At 40.1% G+C, this 22,726-nt stretch overlaps 1 protein-coding gene across 2 annotated transcripts in view; it reads left to right on the top strand.

Annotated features, from left to right (window-relative positions):
- The window catches only part of arap1 (ArfGAP with RhoGAP domain, ankyrin repeat and PH domain 1), a 62,820-nt gene that overhangs the window by 27,296 nt on the left and 12,798 nt on the right, over positions 1-22,726 (top strand). For both annotated transcript variants that reach the window (XM_004075811.5, XM_020708392.3), the window contains exons 9-23: positions 222-397; positions 493-599; positions 2,343-2,542; positions 3,418-3,503; positions 5,239-5,421; positions 14,836-15,010; positions 15,252-15,383; positions 16,751-16,886; positions 16,961-17,063; positions 19,564-19,756; positions 19,863-19,908; positions 20,034-20,197; positions 21,404-21,616; positions 21,735-21,840; positions 21,929-22,076. In XM_004075811.5, coding sequence (XP_004075859.2) covers positions 222-397; positions 493-599; positions 2,343-2,542; positions 3,418-3,503; positions 5,239-5,421; positions 14,836-15,010; positions 15,252-15,383; positions 16,751-16,886; positions 16,961-17,063; positions 19,564-19,756; positions 19,863-19,908; positions 20,034-20,197; positions 21,404-21,616; positions 21,735-21,840; positions 21,929-22,076 — 2,168 coding nt within the window. The remainder of the gene's footprint in view (positions 1-221; positions 398-492; positions 600-2,342; positions 2,543-3,417; positions 3,504-5,238; positions 5,422-14,835; positions 15,011-15,251; positions 15,384-16,750; positions 16,887-16,960; positions 17,064-19,563; positions 19,757-19,862; positions 19,909-20,033; positions 20,198-21,403; positions 21,617-21,734; positions 21,841-21,928; positions 22,077-22,726) is intronic.

The raw sequence follows: 22,726 nt of genomic DNA, 5'->3' as shown, positions 1-22,726 counted from the left end.
AATCTGCCAATGTGGTAAGAGAAATGATGGTCTAGCCAACATTTCTTAATTTAGGAAAAATAAAAATCTTGTCCATAAGACAGGTTTTCTCAAACTAAGCTTGAAAAACCTTTGATTAAATTATTTTTCTTGCAAAGCAGAAAATGAGATGTTTTTTCTTAAGGGTATTCTTTAGTGTCTTGAGATTCAGTTTTTCTAAAAGCATCTTTATGTTGTTTCAGATGATAGAAATGAGTGGGTGACTGCACTGGAGGAGTGCACTAGGGGGCGCCGTCGCAGCAGTCTGACAAGCCCCCTCTTGTCAGACCACAAGGGGTATCTGGAACTCAGAGGAATACGCTCCAAACTTTACACTGTTGTTTCCTCAGACAAAGTCTTCCTCTACAAAAATATTGATGTAAGAAATCTTTAAGGAGAACCAAGAAACATGATAATTACATCTGGATGTTGATCAGATAGATTCCTTTTTTAAAATTGATTTTCTTTCTTCAGGATTATGTAATTGGAGTTGGTATCACATCCATTGAAATGAACGTCGGAAGTGTTAAAGAAACAGATCGCCGCAGCTTCGATCTCATCACACCCTATCGTGTTTTCAGGTTTGTGAATGCAGTTCTGTATAAAAGCCTTCTGTTCACACAGAAGATGCCTAAAACTTACCTTTACTGAATGGGGTTTTACAATCTACCTGCTTCCAACATAACAGTCGCTTCAATAAACAGTTTGGTTCATATTTTCACAAAGGTTTGACAGTGTTTTCATGTCTTTGGTGCCGTAATACTTGGAGACGCTTTGACTCATCTAGTGGACAACTCGCCCTCATCTGCTCAGAAAGTAAAACAAACAAAAGTTTGTCATTTTGTATGAGAAGATGGGGGGTGGGGGGGCGTGCAAGTGTGCACAAGCGTGTTGGTCTTGTGGCTGACGGATGCAGTGCAGAGGCTCAGCATGACAGGATGGGGAACTGTGAAGAGGCTTGAGTGTCTTTTCAGATGCCGTGTTCTGACTGTGTGAAACAATGTTTAGCTTTTGTTTGATTTTAAACATCTGACTTTCATTTGCATATGTATCTATCTTTCTTATGCTAACTTTTACGGTAAAGAAAATCTTTTATGTTGGATATATCTTTAAAGAACCACTCCAATAAAAGCGTACCCGGTGGTCTTTTAATTATGTTTATGCCGTTTTGAGCCAAACTTAAAATTAAGGTTGTCATTTTCTTTTACATAGTTTTTGCAAAGTTGTTGTAGTTTATTACAAATTCACCTCAGAGGTTTGGGCAGGAGGGTTGGTGTGGAGTAAGCCCAACCCCATTACCCATCATCCATCTTTTTAATCTGCTCACACTAGCGTTTCAGCCCCTAACATCCCCCCAAAAAATGGCGAGCAATATTGAAGCTACTAAACCAGTTTAGAACCAGTTGGCAGCTCAGACGAGGAAAACAACAATGTTATGGATCCATTTGTCTGCAAGGAGATGGATCACAATGTGCAGCAGTGAACAGTGGGCCTCCCAGCGAATTTTCGATGTCACAAAAAAGCTTCGGCAACCCCTTGACCCTGAAAGGGTGATGGTAGGTTTAGAAAACAGATGGATGGACAAATAGACTCTCTTTCTGTATAAATTTCCTCCATAAGCAGAAAAGTGCCACAACATCCTATTAAAACACAAGAAACACGGAGTAGATCTTTAAATTTTTACATGTATATTTTTAAAGTCTAAATGAGGACAGAATCTACGATGGTGTATGGCACATGTGTCAAACTCAAGGCCCGGGGGCCAAATGTGGCCCGCCATGTCATTTTATGTGGCCCGCGAGAGCATAAAAGTTTTTAATTTCTTAAAATAAAAAAATAAAAATAGTGTGTATTTATTCCTATCTAGGGGGAATTGGACTTGAAATATCGGATTGGGCAACTATACATTAGGACTTAAACACTGTCCATATAGCCTAACTTGACAGAATCAAATATAAAATAATTTATGCTAGAGTAACAAGCAAACATTTGTTTTCTATGCAACTGTAATTGTCACTTTAAAAATAATAAATAATGAGTTATTTAACATAAAGGATAGTTAGTTATTTTTCATTACATTTAGTTACATGTATAAGTTACATCCGGCCCTTTGAGGACAGCCGCTAAAGTGATGTGGCCCTCGGTGAAAATGAGTTTGACACCCCTGGTGTATGGTAAAGGTGTGAGCTTAACCTTCCAGTCTCTGGTATGTTTGAAAAGCAAAGAGATGCGATTCTTAGTGACTTACCCTCAGAGACGAACGTGAGCTTACTGACTTTTATTCCTAGAATTTGCTGCTTTTGTGACATTTGGTGCTTTCTCAGCTTCACAGCAGAGACAGAGCAGCTGAAAGATCAGTGGGTGGACGCCATGAAGAATGCCATAGGCGAGGCCCTGTCCACCAGTGAAATAGCTGAGCAAATCTGGGAGGAGCCAAGCAACAGTTTCTGTGCTGACTGCGCGGCGCCGAAGCCAGAATGGGCTTCCATCAATTTATGTGTCGTCATCTGCAAACAATGTGCAGGTTTGTGTAAACTGTTGAGGTTTGAAGGAACGACTGTTTTTATGGGATTGTATTAAATATAAATAGTGTTTTCAAATGTATATTTTTATCATGACACTGTAAGTCAAGTATCACGTTAACCATTGACTGTATATGAGAACTGGACCAAGCGAGTGGCTTGTCATCCACAGAAAATGGTTTACTCCAACCAATTGAAGTCAATTCAGTCGCCATTTTCTTGTGATATGATCTCTGCCATATTGGATCCAGACGACATCAGTAAGCAGTGATTGGCCCAAGTCAGTCTGAGACCTTGTTTATATGGTTTATATGCTTTTGCCTCACAGCATGAAGGCCCCTGGTTCAAGTCCCAGCTGGGGGACCTGAACCAGAACACCAATGCGGGAAATTTCTGTGTGGAGTTTGCATGTTCTCCCGGTACATGCATGGGTTTTCTTCGGGGACTCCGGCTTCCTCCCATAGTCCAAAAACATGCTAGGAATCATGTTTTTGGATCTATTCATAGGCGACCTGTCCAGGATGTCCCCTGCCATCGCCCACGAGTGGCGAAGGCATCCGAAAGGGAGAAAACAAATTTAGAAGATGAATGGAAAAAAAAAAAAGTTCAAAAAGATGCCAAACAATCAATGGTTATTCTGACAATAAGAATAACTGAGTAATAGCTGTTTATTTATCTGAAGTCTATGGGATTTAGGCTTCTTGGAGCCCATAGGAACTTCATGTTTGGAAAGCCAGGGGGGAGGAGTCACTCAGTCCAATTTTCAGAATCAGTCAATGACAGTAATTAAAAAAAACTCCTAAATTGTTAATTTGTTCATGTTTGTTTGATAGTCAGGATTTGATTTATTTTTTTTAAACTTCTTTGTTGGTTTTAGGAGAACACCGAGGACTTGGTCCAAGTATTTCCAAAGTTCGGAGTTTGAAGATGGACAAGAAGGTGTGGACAGAAGAGCTCATTAAGGTATACAAACAGAACAGTCATTGTCAGGCAGCAGTTTTTTTAAGAAGTGAAGTACATTTTGCATACGGAATCTTTAAAAATGTTTTTACGATTCCTATCATTACTATTGGTGTTATAGAAATTCAGGTCTAATGTGAACTCCAATAATTCTATTGCTCCACATTCCAGGAGTTTTGAAGCTGATGACAGTTAATTTAATTGTTTTACTAAGCAGTTTCACAATAGAAATAATAAACAGGGATGATTTAATACTGGAGAGAAGAACATTTAAATGAATCGGTTTGGTACTTTCACCAAATTGAATGGATGTGAAGATGGATGCTTAGCTTTGATAATTTTCACTAAATGTAGGAAACGAACACAAAAATAAATTTAGTTTTTTCTTTTTTAGCACAACTTTTTGAAGCTTCCACTGCAATGTATCTGCCTCCATCTAACCCTCTCCTCTGCATCCTCCTCACTCACACCAACTACCTTATCCACATCCACGATCCTCCTTTTTGGTCTTGCTCTTTCTAGTAGCTCTAACCTCAGCATCTTTTTACCAACATCATCACTGTTTCTTCTCTCAAACAATCTTAATCTGCTTCCCTGCATTTATATCCAAAAGATCTACCTTGAACTTTTCCTCTGATAGTTTAAGTCCTGATCCTGATCCTATCCATCCTTGTCACTTCCAAAGAGAGCCTCAACATCTTCCTCTCTGTTACCTCCAGCTCTGCCTCCTGTCTCCTTCTCAGCGTCTCTAAACCAGACTATTTTGACCCATGGGTCACAAAGGGTTTTAAAATTTGACAAAAGAGCCGGACCAGGAGCAGATGCCCATAAGAGAAAGAAAAAGCATGGAATCTAAACAAAAACGTGTTATAATTTTGATAGAAAGTTGATATTTATATGTTTCATTCAGAACATTTTAGAGTTTTTATTTCAAAACTGTGACTTTTGTTCTCATTGCATTGGGTTGAAGTCCCTCAAAGAAAAAGCAAGTTTAGAGAAATGATGCATTCATGTGGTGTTGGAATGATCGAGAAAAATTACTGTCCGATTTGGGAAGCACACATAAATGTAAAAAAACACAACTTATCTTCCAACCCCACATGAATGCACAATGACTTTCTACACCTAAATAAAAGTGCACCATCTATGGAAAGACACGAGAATTAGAGGGAAAATGAAACGATAAGGATCATAAATATAATTTATCCCAGTTTGGCGGAACATATTAAATAGTTTGCCCACCCCTGCTCTAAACCAACAACATGACTACTCTCACCACAGTTTTCTGCACCTTTCCTTTCATTCTTGTTGACCTGGAACCTTCACCTGTTCCACCTGCTTCACCTCTTTCCTCACTCTCGACTTCTCTGGACTGTTGACCCTGAAAAAAATGATCATGCAGCTGACTTTGTTTTCTTTGATCAAAAACAGAGCAGGCAGTTGACCTTTCTCTTCCCTCTTCAAAACAAACAATGCTGGTTCTCTATCAGCAGACAGAGGCGGTGCAGTTCTCCATGAGAAGACAACAACCAGAGCAGATCCTGGTTTCTCAGAAGCTTAACCCTCTCTTAGTGACTTGGAGATTATTTTAGTATTATTTATTGCCAGTATTGCAATACAACATTGTTCATAAAACCGTTAGAAAAGTGAAGGAGCCTCTGTTTCAAATGTTTAGTTTCTTTTCATGACGGATGTTCATTTTTATTAAGAAGATGCCTTTTGTCAACCTGTGGAATAGGTGTTCCTGTTCCTGGGCAACGAGCAGGTGAACAGTTTCTGGGCAGCTAACGTCCCACCAAGTGAAGCTCTGACACCCTCTAGCTGCAGCGAAGACAGACGGCGATACATCTCTAACAAATACCGCCAGGGCAAATATAGGAAGTACCACCCCCTCTATGGCAACCAGAAAGAACTCAACGATGTAAGTCAATGACTTTAATCCTGCTGCATTTATCAATGTATGTGTCTGCATTTTGGATCATGTACTTAAACGTTCTGAATGGGTAAGAGTCTGTAAGACGTGTTTGGAAATAAGTTTGTTGGAAAACAGGAACGTGCGACAAAACAAGGTTTTTGTTTGGCATGATAGAATTCCTGCTGGGTTCGCACTGGAATGCATCATTTGTTTGGTGTTTTTTTGGCGGTTTATTCAGCATCTTCATATCTACAAGTGTTTTTAGTAGGGGTGTAGGAGAAATCAATTTGGCGATGCATTGCGATTTTTCATTAGACTTTTTTCATTAGAGAGAGTGTGTGTGTGTGTGTGTGTGTGTATATACATATATACTTATATATATTATATATATATATATAAGTAGGAGCTCACACCTCCTGTCCACTGAAAATTAGATGTTAGTTAAGAACTTAGTCATATTCCATTCATATGTTTGCAAAGCTGTGAATTACTGGAGACTTTAACACTTTTGTCACCAGCAGATGAACTGAAAGCAGTCTGTGTCTAAATTAGGCTCAAGATATTAATACTCTTTAATCTAGGACTGATCAACAGGAAGAGAACAGCATGTTTTTTTTTAAACTGTCAGATTTTTTTTTTAATAGTTCAGAGCTAAGAAGTTGTTCATAAAATTATCTTTATTTTGAGATGACTGAGTAACCAAGGGGACTTGCTACTTCTGTCTGAATGTTTTTATTCTAACTGGCTGATTCAAAATTAAAACATTTAAGTGACTGTTTCATTGTTTTGTCGTTCAGTTTAATTTCTAGTTTTCTAGTTAAAAAATAGCTGAAAATGAATCTGATTATTTGGAAGGTATGTTGTATTATAAATGCCATTAAAGTATATAATGAAGGTTTTTTATTTTGTACTTTACTTGGCTTCTCCGTTTTTGAAAGCCTATAAACTCAGAAGGGCTTTTTAGTTCAGATAGTTTTACTCTCAAAAGTGGCATTCAGGGTCGTCGTCTGCAGTGGGACATTTGGGAACCGCCCCAGTCATTTGCACAGCTGCACAGCCCCGACTCTGTGGCAGCTTAACCCATTTACGCAAAAATGTGAGCAGCTCACACATACTGAGTCACATCCAACACCTGACTGTGAGTCTCTTTTTCCTCCTGCAGCTTTTGGATTTGTGGTGTCTGTATGAGCGTACTTGTGACTCACTGTGGGGGGGGGCAAAGCAGTTTAGTGGTTGGCTGCTGACCCTTTATATTCCTGATGCTCTCATTTTATCTTGAAGCAGTCATGTTATGGTTTCCACCAGTTTTGTCTTGAACGTTTCAGCCTTTTATTTTATTTTATTTTTACCTGCATGCTCTTTTAAAGAAGAAAACATCTGATCAACTTCACCTGTGAGGAGTTGCTTTGCAGCAGCTTCATCTTCGTTTCCATTTCCACAAAGTGTTTTTGTTTTGATAGCTTTAGATTTCTCGCTTTGTGAGAGGGAAATGTGACATCATTACTCACCAATTTAACTGGAATGTGCTTAAGCCCCGCCTCTCCCTGTCTCCTCCTCCTCTGCTCCTCCTTCCCTCGCCCTCATTCTTCAGCTGGGGCTGCTGAGGAAAGTTGATCTCTTCTCTCCTAGCTTTGTCTTTGACTGTTTTCTGGATTTTTTAAAGCATTTTTGGTGGCTGAAAGCATCCCAAACGGGTTGTGTTGTGCCTTCCTGTTGTTTGCTGGCAGAAACTCTAAGCAGGAATTGAAACTTGAAGGTGAGACTCTTTGTGTTGTGGTGCCTTGAATTTTTCAATTGCTGAGCGTTTTTAAAGCATGTGTGTGTTTTTAACGCTGGAAGGTGTCAGGGCAGAGTGCATCAGAGTTTACTGAGGGATCTCGGGGAGGTCTCTGTTCCCCAGGTTCGTCTTCTGTGCCCGGGCCAGACAACATTGCTGTGTGTTTATCAATGTTTGCCTCACTAGGGTAGACATGTTGACATGCATATTAATGTGCATGTGTGGGCATGCTTCAATGCCTATTTTGTCATTTGTATTCATGTTTGCTCCTTGTGTCCTCAGAGTCTACATAGAGCTCATATGTCAGTGCACACTTTGCACTTTCACCTCCTATATAGTTTTTATTGGTATTTGCCAAATTCATATCTGTATGGAAGCAGGAGACCATACAGAAAACCTAAAGTGACACCCTATCACATTAGGACCTCTTCATTTTCTAACCAGGTGAATTTTCTTCTTTGTGTTTTTAACAAACAGCATACAAAGAGGAAACAAAAGTAAAAGATAAAGCATGAACCCTGGCCAGAGCATCAGATAAATGTTTCCTGATTGGAAACATGTCTCAAAAGCACCAAAAACCAGACAGGAACTAAGCTCATCAGGAGTGTTTGTGTAGCAGCTGCAAAGTTAAAGATTACCCAGAGTCACCTGAGTCAAAACTAACTAAAGGCTTTGGGAAACAGGAAGCAGTTTTTTCTCTCTTCACCCTAAAAGCTTGTTGAAAGTGGATATAAACGTACGGAAGCTTAACTTCCTGAAGCTTTACTGGTGAAGGCTCTGCTTCCCATTTTACCTCTGTACCTTTTATCATCAGGATATGACAGTTTGGTATTGGTAGAGTTATAGAGAATTTGAAAATAAAAAAGGAACGGTTCAGATCAGATTCAGTATTTTAACAGGAAGAATTGAAGGTCTGGGAAGTCCCACTCAGATCATCTTTTGATCTATATACATAGCATACCCAGAGGTCTTTAAATTATGATTATACCGTTTTTGGCTAAAGTCAAAAAGCCTGTGTTGGTTGCCTTTTTTCCTAGGACATAGTTTCTGCAGAGCTGCAGTAGCTCATTAGAAATTGACCTCAGAGTTGTGGGCGGACCAACGAAGCAATCCCGCCTCCTTTTCCTCTCCCCATCGCTGAGCCGGCAGCTTGTGGCCTGCCCAGCATATTTTCTGCGTCACAAATAAGGTTTTTTTCAGACGGCATTTTTTTCGTCTGCTCCTGATTCACAATGATTTGAATAAAGATATACTAAGGAAATTTTAAGCTTCATTTTCCTAATCGATGTCCTTCATCATCAGAAAAATGCCACAAGAACATGTTAAAACACCAAAAACATCATTTTGGGGAGTGGAAAACACCTGAAATGGTTTGGTCTCTGGCCTGTTTAGAGATGCTCAAATGAGAATAATTATAGATGCTTACCACAGACTTGTTTGTGTCCAACCACCCCAAATTACTAAGACCTGGTCACTTTTGTCACTCCAATGACTAACTGTCCTTCGTCAAAGATTCATGTTGGATCTATTACACAAGAACAACCTGAACTATCTTGAACTATCATTGCAGTTCAGTGACGGTATTTAAATGTTGTTCTCAATAGTACTGATATTCAAGCCCACAAGACTGTGAGAAAATAGTTATTTTTTTCCAGCCTTGAACTAATCAGATCGTTTGTGTGTAAAATATTTTGAGAATGAGAAGGACGGGCAGATTGTTGCTTTTTTGTTGTTGTTGAATACCCTCACTGGAGGATCTCCAGATCTCCTGTGTCTTCCAGTCTTAGCCATTTTTGGGTCCAGCTTCCTCATAGTGGGCTTTTTTGTTGTTTCTATGGCCTCCTGATTGGCATTCAAATGCTTTGCTTGTGGGTTCCTTCTGCAAGATGGTGAGATGACAAGTCCTGGAGGGAGCAGAAGCGCTTTTTCATGCTGGAAAGTTTAGGAAGATGCAGTGTCTTAAGGTAGATTCTATGGCAGCCATATAGTTTTTGAGGTTGGTTCTCCTAACACATTATCTGACTGAAGTCTGGCAGCTAGGGTTGGGCGATGTCCCTTAAATTGGCCGTTGACGATGTTTGCTGTCAACCATCGGGATGGACGATGACATCGTCGGGGGGGGGGGGGGGGGGGTATTTTTACATTTTTCGTTCTTATATAACTGCTATTCGTTTTTTTGCTTTTTTCATTTTATTTCCCAACTGATGACTAATCTGCGATGATCCAGTATAAACTGAGGGAAGTGACTTTAACAAACAAAATAGAAAAGAAGTAGTCCGCTAGTAGAACCGGGTCTAAAAGTGTGTGTCTGAGCACAGCTCGGATCGTCAGCACACACAGCGGTTTGAGCTTCAAAGCAGAAATGTCGCTCAGTCCTTAGAAAACATTCAAACAATCACGCGGATTTGTGTTTCCAGTCGTGTCCCGACTAAATAAAGGCTGATGTTATTCTTACATGTTTACGTGCAGCCAGCAAGCAGCACCACCCAAAGCTAATGTTGTTAGCCCGTGTTAGCATACTGCTATCCTGGCTTCGTTCAGAAAAAGCACTGACCACACGGATTAAAATTCAAATGATGAGCGAACAGGTGTTTCATAATAACCGTAACATTATTAAAGGCACGTTTAGAAGACCGTCTCGTATATTACCGAGCTGACATGTCAATGTATATAGCCGCTCGGCGCTGTTTAACATTGTTTTGTATTGAATTGTTACATACAATAAAGTTTGAAAAAAAAAAGCCGCTCGGCGGAGTTTATATCCTTCCGTTTTTCAAACCCTACTGCGCATGTGCGAATGATTTATTCCGACGGAAAGTGTGACCTTAGTGAACGTTTTTATATTCTGAAAACATTTTTCTGGGCCCATGTACACGGTTGGATTCTAATCCGACCATTGATCCCATCAAGATATTTTGTACATGTAACCGCGGCTTATGGTGTCGACGCGCAACGTGGCGGGGGCGTGGCATCACGATGGTGGTCTCTCCATCGGGATGTCAGTCACCCATCACGATGGACGATGATATCGTCCATCGGCACAACCCTACTGGCAGCAACACAAATTCTTTACACCAAGGACTTTTTTTAAAAAAAATTGGCCCAGAGGCCCACTGTTTAAATGTTTTCTTCAGCCCTCTTTAGAGCTGAATAATATCCGTTAAGCAGGCGGCTGAAGGTCAAATAAAGGAATCTGTGTGGGCTCGTCGGATAAAAACAACCATCTGCTGCTGCAGAGATACTCACATTTTTCTATCAGTTTACACCTGTTTGCTCAGCTTTTAATGCTCAGAGTCTCACTAAATTTGAGGCTTTTCCAGCTTGTTCCATCAGATTTAATGGCAGAGGAGTTTTCGGTTTCCTGCTTCTGCCTGGAGATGTTTTCCTTTCGCCTTTTCGTTCTGCACCTCCACTTCCTTTAGTCTGTCGCATTCATCACTGAGATGATGACGGCATGACCTCACATGCTTTAATATGTAGAAATGTAGAGTATGCTTTAGGTTCACTTAAGAAGCTCACATCTTTAAAGATCAGTCTCTTTGTGTTTCAGTTTCAAGCAAAGTGCAGTCTGACACTGATTAGTGTCAGACTGAAATGCTTTCATCTGCATTTCATAGTATTTTTTTCTTCAGTTCCTGTCATTCCTCCAAACTTTGTCTGAAGTAAATGCAGCGGCAGCTGGAAGCTGGAGATCTTCAGACACACCCAGATCAAGTCTTTTCCCCGTCTCTGCTGCTCTCTGGGGGAAACGGGGTTTGAGTCTTGTTCTCCCTTCTCTCGCTTCTCTTTGAAAGTGTTTTTACATGACGCCCTTTTTCATTGGAAGCAGATGTTGAGGGGCGAGGTTTTTAAACACAAAAACAATCCATTTCCTCATTGTTCCTTGCTTTGATTGGTCAACATCAAAGTCAGCAAAACCCTGGCTCCAGCAGAACCTCCTTCTCCCAGACGGGTCTCTGGGCTCGCAGCAGTCCCTCCTTTTTTCTAATTTGTATTAAACGTTCTAACTAATAATCCAGATGCTGTAGTGTCACATGTTCAGCAGAATGTGAAATATGAAACTGAGGTTGACAGCAGTTGCAGAGGAGCATACGCTTGAGCTCAGTTTACATGTGATGCTGTTCATCGCAGAGATACAAGGCTTTGAATTTAGGCATGTTCTTTGCTGGAGCTCATAGAAGGATTTGGATGGAATATTTGGGTGAAGTTTTTCTAAATGAATGCAGATGATTTAAAAATGATTCATCCTTAAAAGAAAAATGAAAAAGTGGCTGTACTGAGACTGTTTGGATGTAAGGAAGCTTAAAGCTTTTGTTGTTTTAAACTGAGAGGTTTTTTTTATGAAGAACAGAAGAAACTCTTGGTATGAAGATGAATGGAGGACTTGAAGAAGCACTGTTCAAACCTCATAAATCAGCCTACAAATAAACACACTTCAGTTAAGTGAAGTTTTACCCTGGTTACTTGTTGATTTTCTCTCCTTTGTTCTTGGATTTTTCCCCCCTCCACTGTATTGTTTTAATCAGAAAATGTGGGACCACAGTGGATCTTTATGATTTGCTCCATATGGATCTGCCCGTAGAGAAGAACAATCATGAATGTCTGGGAACCTATTTGTCTCCAGACTGCTGGTCCAAGCTGTGTGGCACAACAAATCCAGTTGTGTCTGTGTGTTTTTTTTTTTTTTTTTGATTGTGTGTGGGAATGTCTTTTGCAATTGTAATCTCTGGTAATTGGCTTGTTTGTCTGGATATATATATAGAGGCTCAGTGCAGCTTAAACCGAGGAGGGGCTCCGTCTCGCTGCGTGCGGCGGCAGACCGCTGTGGAATTTCTCGGTCACACTCAAAAGAGCTTTTGGTTTGTCGGTGGGAGTTTGAACATCTGTCTCTCTGTCATGTGCATCTGTATGAATCAGAGTTCCTCCCCTGTCTAAAAAAAACCCCTCCTCATCCCTTTTGTTCCATCACTAACATTAGACTCATTCTGCACTCTCACCTTCTTAATAAAGTTTACCAACATGGAAAAAATGGATGGATATTGTCCCACGCTTATTCTAAAACTTGCTGCACATTAATTTGAATCAACCTCAGAAACTAAAACAGTTTTCTAAATTTTTAAATATTCTTCTGTTTTGACCTGTTAGTTTTTTTCTTGCGGTGTCAGAAAATCTTCAGTTCTTCTTCATCTAACAATATACATGTGAATGCCTTACACTCAAAATATCTACTGTTTGTACCAGTGATAAGTATTATTTTATAAAGTAAGTAAATGTTTATTGGCTGAATACTATAAAGCATTCAACCCATTCTTTTCCTGTTTCTCTTTATTTCTTTATTATAGTATCTTCTGCCATTTTATCCCCGCTTATCTCCTTCTACGATTTTTCAGCTATTTTAACCACTCAACTATTAAAATCTTCAGCTCTTTCAGCTTTTTCCAGGTATGACTTCCTTCAAATCCTTGTACTTTTCAAGATATTCAGGATTTCAGGGATTTTTGCCTCCATTGGAAAAACCTGGGGGATCCTTGGTGTTGGAGACCCAGTGCTGGCATTTTTTATGAAATATCTTTTATCTGGCTATACTGGTATCAATTTGAAATGGTGCTCAAAAGTTTTTATTATTCATTTATTTATAAGCAAACATTTAATGAGCGTCTTACATTTTGTGTTCCACTTAAACCCTGACCACTAGTTGGCAGCGCACCCCACCAAGCCTCTTTCAGCAGCGCTGCTTAAAAACAAGATCTCGCGAGATCTCATGGTTGATATGTAGTAGGCCTGCACAATATACCGCAAATTTATCGTTATCGCAATATCCAGCTCTGCAATATGCATGTCGCAAAAGACGGCGAATATCGCAATAAATCGCAAACTCAAAATGTGTTAAAACAATCTTCTAGCAGCTTGAAGCATTTACCGAATCAAATAAATCCCTTTATGCTTTGACCAATCAGATGGACGCCTTCCCATTGTTGACCAATCAGATGGAGGCCTATTATGTTAACCCTGGTCCTGAAGAGCCTCAACCCTGCCTGTTTTCCAGCTCTCCTTAACCAGCTTGCTGTTGATTGGCTGACTCAAGTGATTTCACATCCTGATTGACTGAACACACCTGATTTTGGTTATCATTATCGAGCAGTCTAGGGAGAATTGGAAAACAGACAGGGTTGAGGCTCTTGAGGACCAGGGTTAGCCACCCTGACGTTTGTCCCCCATGTCGATGAGGGTCATTTGGAGTATAATTTTTAAACTGTTGCAATGAAATGGGAATGATGTTTTTGTTTATTTTTCTATTTGTTTATTTACCGCAAATTTATCGTTATCGCAATATTGATCACTAATATCGCATATCGCAAGTTTTCCTCATATCGTGCAGCCCTAATATGTAGCCTTCTCATTAGTCTCATGGTTGTTACACAACTCAATCACCATACAGCTCAGTTTTTACTGAAATAGGTAGATTGTTGGAGATTGTTTATTTATTGTGTCTTTGGTTTAGTCCAGTATCCATTTGCTACCTCATAAAGTACAGTTAACCAGTGTTGGAAGTACATAACCCTATATTTTCTTAATAACACTTTAAAATCCTATTGATTTAGGCAATTTTAAGCTTTTTTTTAATACTGAAAATATTTCATTGTTAAAACCAGACAGCATTAAATGTTGATTAAGCATTTCTTAATTTATTCAAATAAAAGCCATTAGAATTTTCTAGGGTAAAAGCAGCTTGTATGTGAGATACTTTGCAGTGAGTATTGCAGATCGAAGCATCCAACACTGAACCGACCCGCTAAAAGTCAAGATGAAAGTTACCAGTAGACCATGATCAATTAAAAGTCTTGATCTGATTTTTAAAACACTCCATGGAATTCCTCTGACAAAGAAGAAATAGAATTTCAAAGACGGGGAGCAACCATTTGAAATGCGACATCTCTTGTTTTGTGGCAGGTTTTTGGAAGAGTTAAGACTTTGGCTTGTAGACGTCAATGATTGGGCTGAAGAATAGGAAGTTAAAAGTATGTATGTAGTATGTGTTGAATTTAACTGGAAGCCGCTGGAAAGAGTACAACAGCAGTTTTATGGAAATCTCGAAATGATTTAACAAGTGTTTTTCAAAACAAGTAAACAGAGAACAACAAACTAGACGAGAAAAGAAAAGCTAGAGTTATTGTTTCCAGGTCTGATGTAGATAAAATGCCTTTTCATTTTGCTACATTTCTCAAGTGATGAAAACAGTTGGAAACTATTTGTTTTGAGTGACCTTCCAGAAACTTGGACTTGTCAAACAACACCCTGAAGTTTTTGAGACTCGACTGAACAGAGACGCTCAAAGGCTTCGTCTAAACTCAACGAATTTTGTTTAAAGTTTAAAGTTTAAAAGTATCTGAAACTTTTTGATGGGAATGGGTCTTTTGAAGTTTGAGAACAGCTTCAGACCAGGAGCTGATTAAAGTCCAACTCCTCCATTATTTGAGTGAAACTTGCCAATGTTGTTGCAGTGACCTAATTAGAACCAAACAAGGAAGTGGTTAAACAGACCCTGGAAAGCCAGAAAGCAGAAAAGGAACTCAACAAACAGCAGAAACACAAATGAATCTGAGGTGGAGGTCCTCATCTTCTGTGTTTTCTTCTCCCTCCAGGCTCTCTGTATAAACGTGCAGTGCAGTGACTTGCTGGAGACGCTAAGTCTGATCTTCTGCGGCGCAGATGTGAACTGCTCGACAGGCATGGCAAGCTGCCCCACCCCCCTGTCCCTGGCCACTACACACTCGCAACTCTTACAGGCGGAGCTGATCAACCTGAACCTCAACACAGGTACAGTAGGTGTGCACGCCCATGCTTCATTTATGGGACATTTATACAACATTTTGTGAAGCTCAACACACTTTATCCAGCAGAAAAATGGAAATGATTGATTTATTAGATAAATTATTACCCAAAGTTTCCTCTGAAGCTTACTTTGACTTATTGATGTTTCAGTTTGCAGCTCTCATGATGCTTTTACCTTCAGTTTTACACTGGTGTTTGACATGAAAAAGTCTGGTTGTTTTTGTAGAATTACCATCAGAAATTATTCAGGAGATGGATCCACCTCATTACCAGCCATCTCCGTGTGTGTCCCACAATGGCTTCCTGTTCAAAATTGCCTCCATGGCCCGGCCCATCACAGAACGCAAGAACAAAGAAGGTATGCATGGGGGCCATCGGCAGTCCTCCCCCCGTCCACCAACAAAAGAACACCTGTTGCATGAAGTTAAATCAGCACTATGTTCCCTCACTATGACACAATTCACCTTTTGTGGTCTCGCTGTATCGCAGATTTTTTACAGTGCAATTTGGCACGCTTTATTTTTTTTTTAAACAATGGCGTGTTCTGCGTCCTGATTGGCTGTGGACCATTGCCAATTGACTTCCTCTGTGCCTTGGCTTAATTTTATTTAAAGGTTTCAACTTTGAGATTTTGAACAAGAGAGAAAAGTTTGAAAATGATCATGTCTGTCTGAGAAAAAAAGTATAAGCATAAAATGTGTAGTGAGGAGTATTGCAGCCTTAAAACATCAGTAATATTTGTAAAAAATAAAGATGAATACTTCACAGATTTCATGTATTGTATTGTTCAATGAACAAGGGACCACTTTTATAATTTGGTCCCCAACCCCCGGGCTGCAGACAGACGCCGGTCTGTGGGACAGTTGGTACCAGACCGCAGAGTAAAAAAAACAAAAACGCATGACCTACATTTTTTCAGTTTGAATTTGGAAAACCCCTGGATTCTCCCCACCACATCAGTCATTCTTGACACATGTCAAGTCACTCGATCATAGGTGTCAAAAATCCATCTGCTACTTTCTTAAAGCTGCTGCGTTGACTGCTAAATTGAAACCCCCAAGCTAGCACAGTTAACCAAAAATCTAATGCATTTGGAAATAACCTGTGAAAAAACAGAAGAACCTTTAACCTAATTGGAAAAAGAAATCTGCATTTAACTGACAAAAAACATGAGTCTTTACTCCAAAGTGAATTTATTGTGTCCCCACACACCATAATGATAAAACATGTTATTCAGCAACCAGCTGTCTGATGTTATGAGGATGTTGCTGATAAAGTTGTTCAAAGGGTGGATTCAAGTTTAGAGTTATATTTAGGAAACACCAGTCTTGGTGTGGGACGAGGCTGAAGTTGGTAGCTTCCACTCTGACAATTATTACGGGTTAGAGGGAAAATCTATGTCCCATTTGAATCGTTCCTACATAAAATCTAGGATGTAAACTAAGTTTAAACCAGCTATTTTACATGTATTTTGCAGAGGATGAAGATGCACTTTACCCTCAAAAGTTAAGGGAAATTGGAAGCTTAAAAAAAAAGAAGAAGAAATGGGACGCCCACTTTACCCTCATACAGGCCGGTCTGTGAGAAACTTTGACATTAAGCTGGTCGGTGTTCCTAAAAAGGTTGTAGACCTCTGGTGTTTTAGGAGATTATTAGATTACTTTACATGTCTCATGCACAAGGGATTCTTGATATCATGTAAGGACATTTCTTTGTGTCTTTCAGAGTTCAGTCGCCGCTGGTGCACACTAAACGATGGGACCTTCAGCTACTATGACAGTGACAAAAATGCAAACCCGAACAGATCTCTTAAGATGTCAGAGATCGTCTGTCTGGTCGTGGATTTGCCAGAAAAGCACGGGTAAACACTCGCACGCATCACACACAGATTCTAGGATTCTGGTCCGCCCTTCATGTCAATTTCATCTCCTTCAGGTACGACTACACGTTTGAACTCTACTCAGAGTCTGAGAGGCTCTACTTGTTTGGCACCACCGACCCAGACAGTCACAAGGAGTGGGTCAAATCTATTGCCAAGGTAACAATTCATTCCACATCAGTTTGAAATTATTTCCAGTGGCAACAATGAATGATCTAAATATACAGTTCCAAACAGAGAAATTAAAGATGCTAATAAATTAGCAAAAAAACAAAGTGGCTTTAACTGTTGGAGCTCTGTGCCGCTTTTACATAGAAAGTGTCAGGCGTAGGATGGTGTAAAGATATAGCAGCAGTGTTTTTTTTTAACCCTCCACTGTCATTTGCAAACATTAACACCACAACGAGCAACAGCACGTTAAGCCTGAGATCAAAGGAGTGTGAGGTCAGAAGAGAGAAAAACAGTTTAACCTGTGCTGCGTTTGGTTCTCACTGAAGTAACTGAAGGAAGACTAAGTGCTGCTGCAGTGAAGAATCAGAAGACCTGTTTTTATTCTGCTGCATGGAGCAATAATGGACTTATCAGTCAATGAATGTAGCATTTAAATAATTATGTAAATTCTATGCACTGTGCACGGGACCCGAAACAGAACAGCAATGGGGGACCTTTCTGTGAGGGGTTTGCATGTTCTCCCCATGTGCATGCGTGGGTTTTCTCCAGGGACTTTGGCTTCCTCCTACCGTCCAAAAACATGCTTCACACAGTAGTGGACAAAATAGTTGGTACCCCTCAGTTAAAGAAAGTCCACAATGTTCACTGAAATGACTTGAAACGTTCAAAAGTAACAATAAATTAAAATTTATTGAAATTTAAATCATCAAAATCAGCCATTACTTTTGAGTTGTTGATTAACAGAATTATTTAAAAAAACAAACTAATGAAATAGGGCTGGTCAAAAATGATGGTACCCATAACTTAATATTTTGTTGCACAACCTTTCGAGGTAATCACTGCAATTAAACGGTTTCTGTACTTGTCAATAAGCCTTCTGCAACTGTCCACAGGTATTTTGGCTCACTCCTCATGAGCAAACTGCTCCAGTTGTCTCAGGTTTGACAGGTGTATTCTCCAAATGGCATGTTTCAGCTCCTTCCACAGATGTTCAATGGGATTCAGATCTGGGCTCATAGAAGGCCACTTCAGAATAGTCGACGCTTTTCTCTGAGCCATTCTTGGGTGTTTTTGGCTGTGTGTTTTGGATCGTTGTCCTGTTGGAAGACCCATGGCCTGCAACTGAGACCAAGCTTTCTGACACTAGGCAGAGCATTTTTCTATCCAGAATGCCTTGATGATCTTGAGATTTTATTTTACCTTGCACAACTTCAAGACACCCTGTTCCAGATGCAGCAAAGCAGCCCCAAAACAGAACTGAGCCTCCTTCATGTTTCACAGTAGGGACAGTGTCCTTTTGGTTGTATACTTCATTTTTGAGTCTACCAACATAGAGCTGATGTGCCTTACCAGAAAGCTCCAGTTTTGTCTCATCTGTCCAAAGGACATTTTCCCAGAATGCATTTTTGCAAATTCCAGTCTGGCTTTTTGATGATTTCTTTTCAACAGTGGTGTCCTCCTTGGTCGTCTCCCATGAAGTCCACTCTGCCTCAAACAACGACGAATGGTGGGATCTGACACTGATGTACCTTGATCTAGGAGTTCTCCTTTAATGTCTTTGGAGGTTCTTCTGGGCTCTTTGGACACAGTTCCAACTATCCGTCTCCTCAATTGTCATAAATTTTCCTCTTCCGGCCACGTCCAGGGAGGTTGGCTACTGTCCCGTGGGTCTTAAACCTCTGAATAATATGTGCCACTGTCGTCACAGGAACTTCAAGCTGCTTAGAGATGGTTTTATAGCCTTAACCTTTATGATGTTTGTCTATAATTTTGTTTCTAATGTCCTGGGACAATTCCCTCCTTGGCTTTCTGTTGTCCATGTTCAGTGTGGTTCACACCTTTTCACCAAACAGCAACGTGACTATTTGACTACCTTTAAATAGGCAGACTGACTGATTATGGGTTTGAAAACAGCTGTGATGTCAATGAAAGGACATACCTGAGCTCATCATGACCCCCTGGGCAATTAGTTCTGTCTTTTATGGTGGTACCATCATTTTTGACCAGCCCTATTTCATTAGTTTGTTTTTTTAAATACTTGTGTTAATCAACAACTCAAAAGTAATGGCTGATTTTGATTATTTAATTTCAACAAATTTTAATTTATTGATAACTTTGACCGTTTCAAGTCATTTCAGTGGGCATTGTGGACTTTCTTTCTTTAACTGAGGGGTACCAACAGTTTTGTCCACCGCTGTAGGTTAATTGGTCACTCTAAATTGTCCCTTGGTGTGAATGTGAGTGTTCATGGATGTGTGATTGTGGCCGAGCAACAGACTAGCGACCTGTCCAGGGTGTCCCCGCCTTTGTTCACAAGTGGTCGGGATAGGCTCCGGCAGCCCCATGAACCCGAAAGGGATAAACTGGTTGAGAAGAGGAATAAATGAAAGATGAATGACTGTATATTCTTGTTTAAATTCTTAATAAAGCAAATTAAATATTGCGTAAGGGTGACTGTGAGACACTGTCCACACGTTGTCGTTTGTAGAGCTTAATCCCGGCTGCAGCTGAGCCGCTGCTGAGACTGAACTTCGAGCGCATTGGAAAACTTAAGTATAAAGACGGCTTGAACCTGCAAACATCCAAGGTCGGCTGGTTTGCGCTTGTGGGCTCCACACTTCACGTTTACCTGGAGAGCAGCAAAGGAGAGAAGATCCATCTCCGGAAGCTGAATGAACTTTGTGAGTGTGGTTTGTGGAAGCATTTTGGAAAATCTTACATTTGTGCTTTCAGATGGAAGGTGTGGGAGGTGATAATATTAATAATACTTTTTTCTTTGTTTTGAAGCCATTCAACAAGACAATGAAGTTTTGGTTCTGGTGGAGAAAGGCAGGTGAGGCATACATAAAGTCAGACTTTATTTTTAATATGACTAAAGCAAATGAAATTTCTCTTTTGTCAAAAAAAAAGCTCTAAATCCTTTTTCTTTCATTATTCTTTGGGGTTTTTTTTGTTCAGGACTTTGTACATTGAAGGAGAAAGGAAGTTGGACTTTGCTGGCTGGTGTGGAGCCATCCAGGAAGCAGCAAGGAGTGGAGGAGACACGCTGAGCGAGCAGCAGCTCACAGAGACGGACGTTCCTGTCATAGTTCTGAGCTGCATCAGCTTCATCACACAGTACGGTAAGAGAAAACGTACAACCGTACTGTAGGAGGAGCTCCACGCCGTGTGTGTCCTGCAGTCACCATCTGCTGTGAGAGGACCCTCAACACTCAACAGCAGGAGACTGACAGACCATAATACAACAAAGAAACTCTGTTCCTCCTCCGTCTTACTCTGCTTCTCATTCGCTGCTCTTTGTCTTGTCTGCTTTATCGCTCCATCATCGTCTTTCCTCCCACCTTCATCAGAGAAAAACTGCTGCAGTGTTGGAAAGCAAAGTGAAGCGAATGTCCTCATTCCTCTGATCACATGATTCATTCTGAAGAACTTGAAAGACTGCCTCTTTATTCCTCGTCGGTTTCTTTGAAAATCAAAAATCTTTCCTTTCTGGAAAAAAAAACATTCTTCTGGATTAAACTAACTGAGTTTTTGAACTTTAACGAATAAGTTTTCTCTGATTGTGTCAAACTGAATCATTCCTGAAGGCAGTTTAAAAAAATGCAATTTTGAGCTTAATTTTCTTTATATATGTCATCCATCATCAGAAAAATGCCACAAGAACATGTCAAATACACTAAAAACACAGTTCTAAAACACTTAAATGTAATTTTATAAAGTAGTGAGACCCTGTGGTGTTTACATTGGTGACGAACCCATTTATGTTCCCCATTATTCGGTTCAAACCTTGATTTATGGTTCTCTGTTTTGTTTTGTGCATTACAAACAACAACAACAAAAAACAATCCTGAAAAATTGCAAAAAGCATTTGTTTTAGTCTTTTTAAAGCACATGAGGGTTTGGTTTTTCTTCTTCCTCTTTTTTCATAAAGTGGACTGACAAGATTTTCATTTTAATGGACTAAACTGGTTAAAGCTGAGGGGTTGGGTTTCTTTACGATATTGCTATTGGTCATTATTGAACCAAACTGCTGCTTATTCATATGTAAAATGCTCTGCAGAACATTTGCCGCTTTAGATTTTATGTTCTCCTCCTGAAGGGGGTTATTGAGATTTTCCTCTCAGTAGGAAAAAGAATTGTTGTGAAACAATAAAGTTTGAGTACTTTGATTCATTTATTTATCTTTAAAGTTTGATCAGATCAGCAATTCCCATAATGCACCAGATTATATAATTTTAGTCTATACCAAAAGTCACTGAGGTAGTTTTTCTCTACCCATCTTTGAGTTTATTGCATTATTGTTTCTCCCTATGCCTTTAAATCTTTAGGTCTGAAATCAGAGGGCATTTATCGTAAGAGTGGTGTGAACTCTCGCGTGGCGGCATTATGCGAGCGATTCCACAGAGACGCTCGCAGCCTGTGCCTGAAGGAGGGTGAGCACCAGGTGGACGACGTCTCCAACACCCTCAAACGTTTCTTCAGGGAACTGGAAGACGGGCTGTTCACCTCAGAACACGCCAGAGACTGGCTCACAGTAGCTGGTGAGATTCATTTTACGTTTGTACACTTCAAAACTCCCCAAATGTCGTGCTCTTGTGTGGGAATATTTTCCCTGTTTTCAGAATGTTTTATGTCCTTTCTGTGTGTTTTGTGATGCAGCCGGTGATCTTGAAAACTCAAAAATCTCTCAGTACAAGGACCTGTTGAACCGCCTTCCTCGTGTCAACAGGGCAACACTACAAGCTCTTATCAACCACCTGTACTGGTGAGAAACAGCTGACGAGACAAACAATAAAAGGAGCTCATGTTTCATCCGCCGGTTGTTGGATTCACTGTGCGTCTGTGTGTTTCAGTGTGCAGTGTTTTTCTGACCTGAACCAGATGAACCTCCACAATCTGGCCATAGTGTTTGGTCCCACTCTGTTCCAGACTGATGGGAAAGACTACACTGCTGGGCGCGCCATTGAGGACCTTATACAGCACTACATACTCATCTTTGAGGTCGGGCTTTAGTACAGACCAACCAGTATCAGAGATTCTCCACAGAGCTGCTCAAACGTCCCTCATAACCGCAGAAAAAAAGAAAAGCTCAAGTCTGCAAATTGGAGTTGTCAGAAATCAGTTCTCTGAGGGAAATGAGTGCTGCAGGTGCACAAACTGTATAGTGGGCCCTTGCTATAAGTCAGTGGGAGGCACATTTCTAATAAACTACTGCCACTCTGTAGAAACTGTCCTTGAAAACGACAGATTTCTGGATTTTGGCTAAAAACGTCAAAATCATAAATTAAAGAAGAAACTGGGAACGCTTTAAAAATAGATCAAAAGATGATCGGAGTGGGATTTTAAACAAGAGAAAGTGTGAAATGTAGGTGTATGGCTAAGGGGTTTTACAGTCTTAAAACATCTAGAATCATATAAAAAATAAAGATGATTGCTTTGAGAATTTCGTCTTTCACAGGTTATTTTTAAAACATCGTTCCCTCAATAAACGAGGAAACACAGTCTACAACTTCTAGGGAAGACATTAGGGAACACATTTGTAAAATACAAAAAAAGCTCTTGTCTAAACGGTTTACTTTGTACTGAAAACAGCTGCATGCAATTTTTACTACATGACATTCTACCCTGCAGTTTAAACATGTAATGTTTTG

Source organism: Oryzias latipes, chromosome 13 (assembly GCF_053564925.1).
Source record: "Oryzias latipes strain Hd-rR chromosome 13, Olatipes_Hd-rR_3.1".
NCBI classification, from domain to species: domain Eukaryota; kingdom Metazoa; phylum Chordata; class Actinopteri; order Beloniformes; family Adrianichthyidae; genus Oryzias; species Oryzias latipes.
Note: the sequence above shows the minus strand (reverse complement) of the source record. Positions and strands in the feature narration are given on the sequence as shown.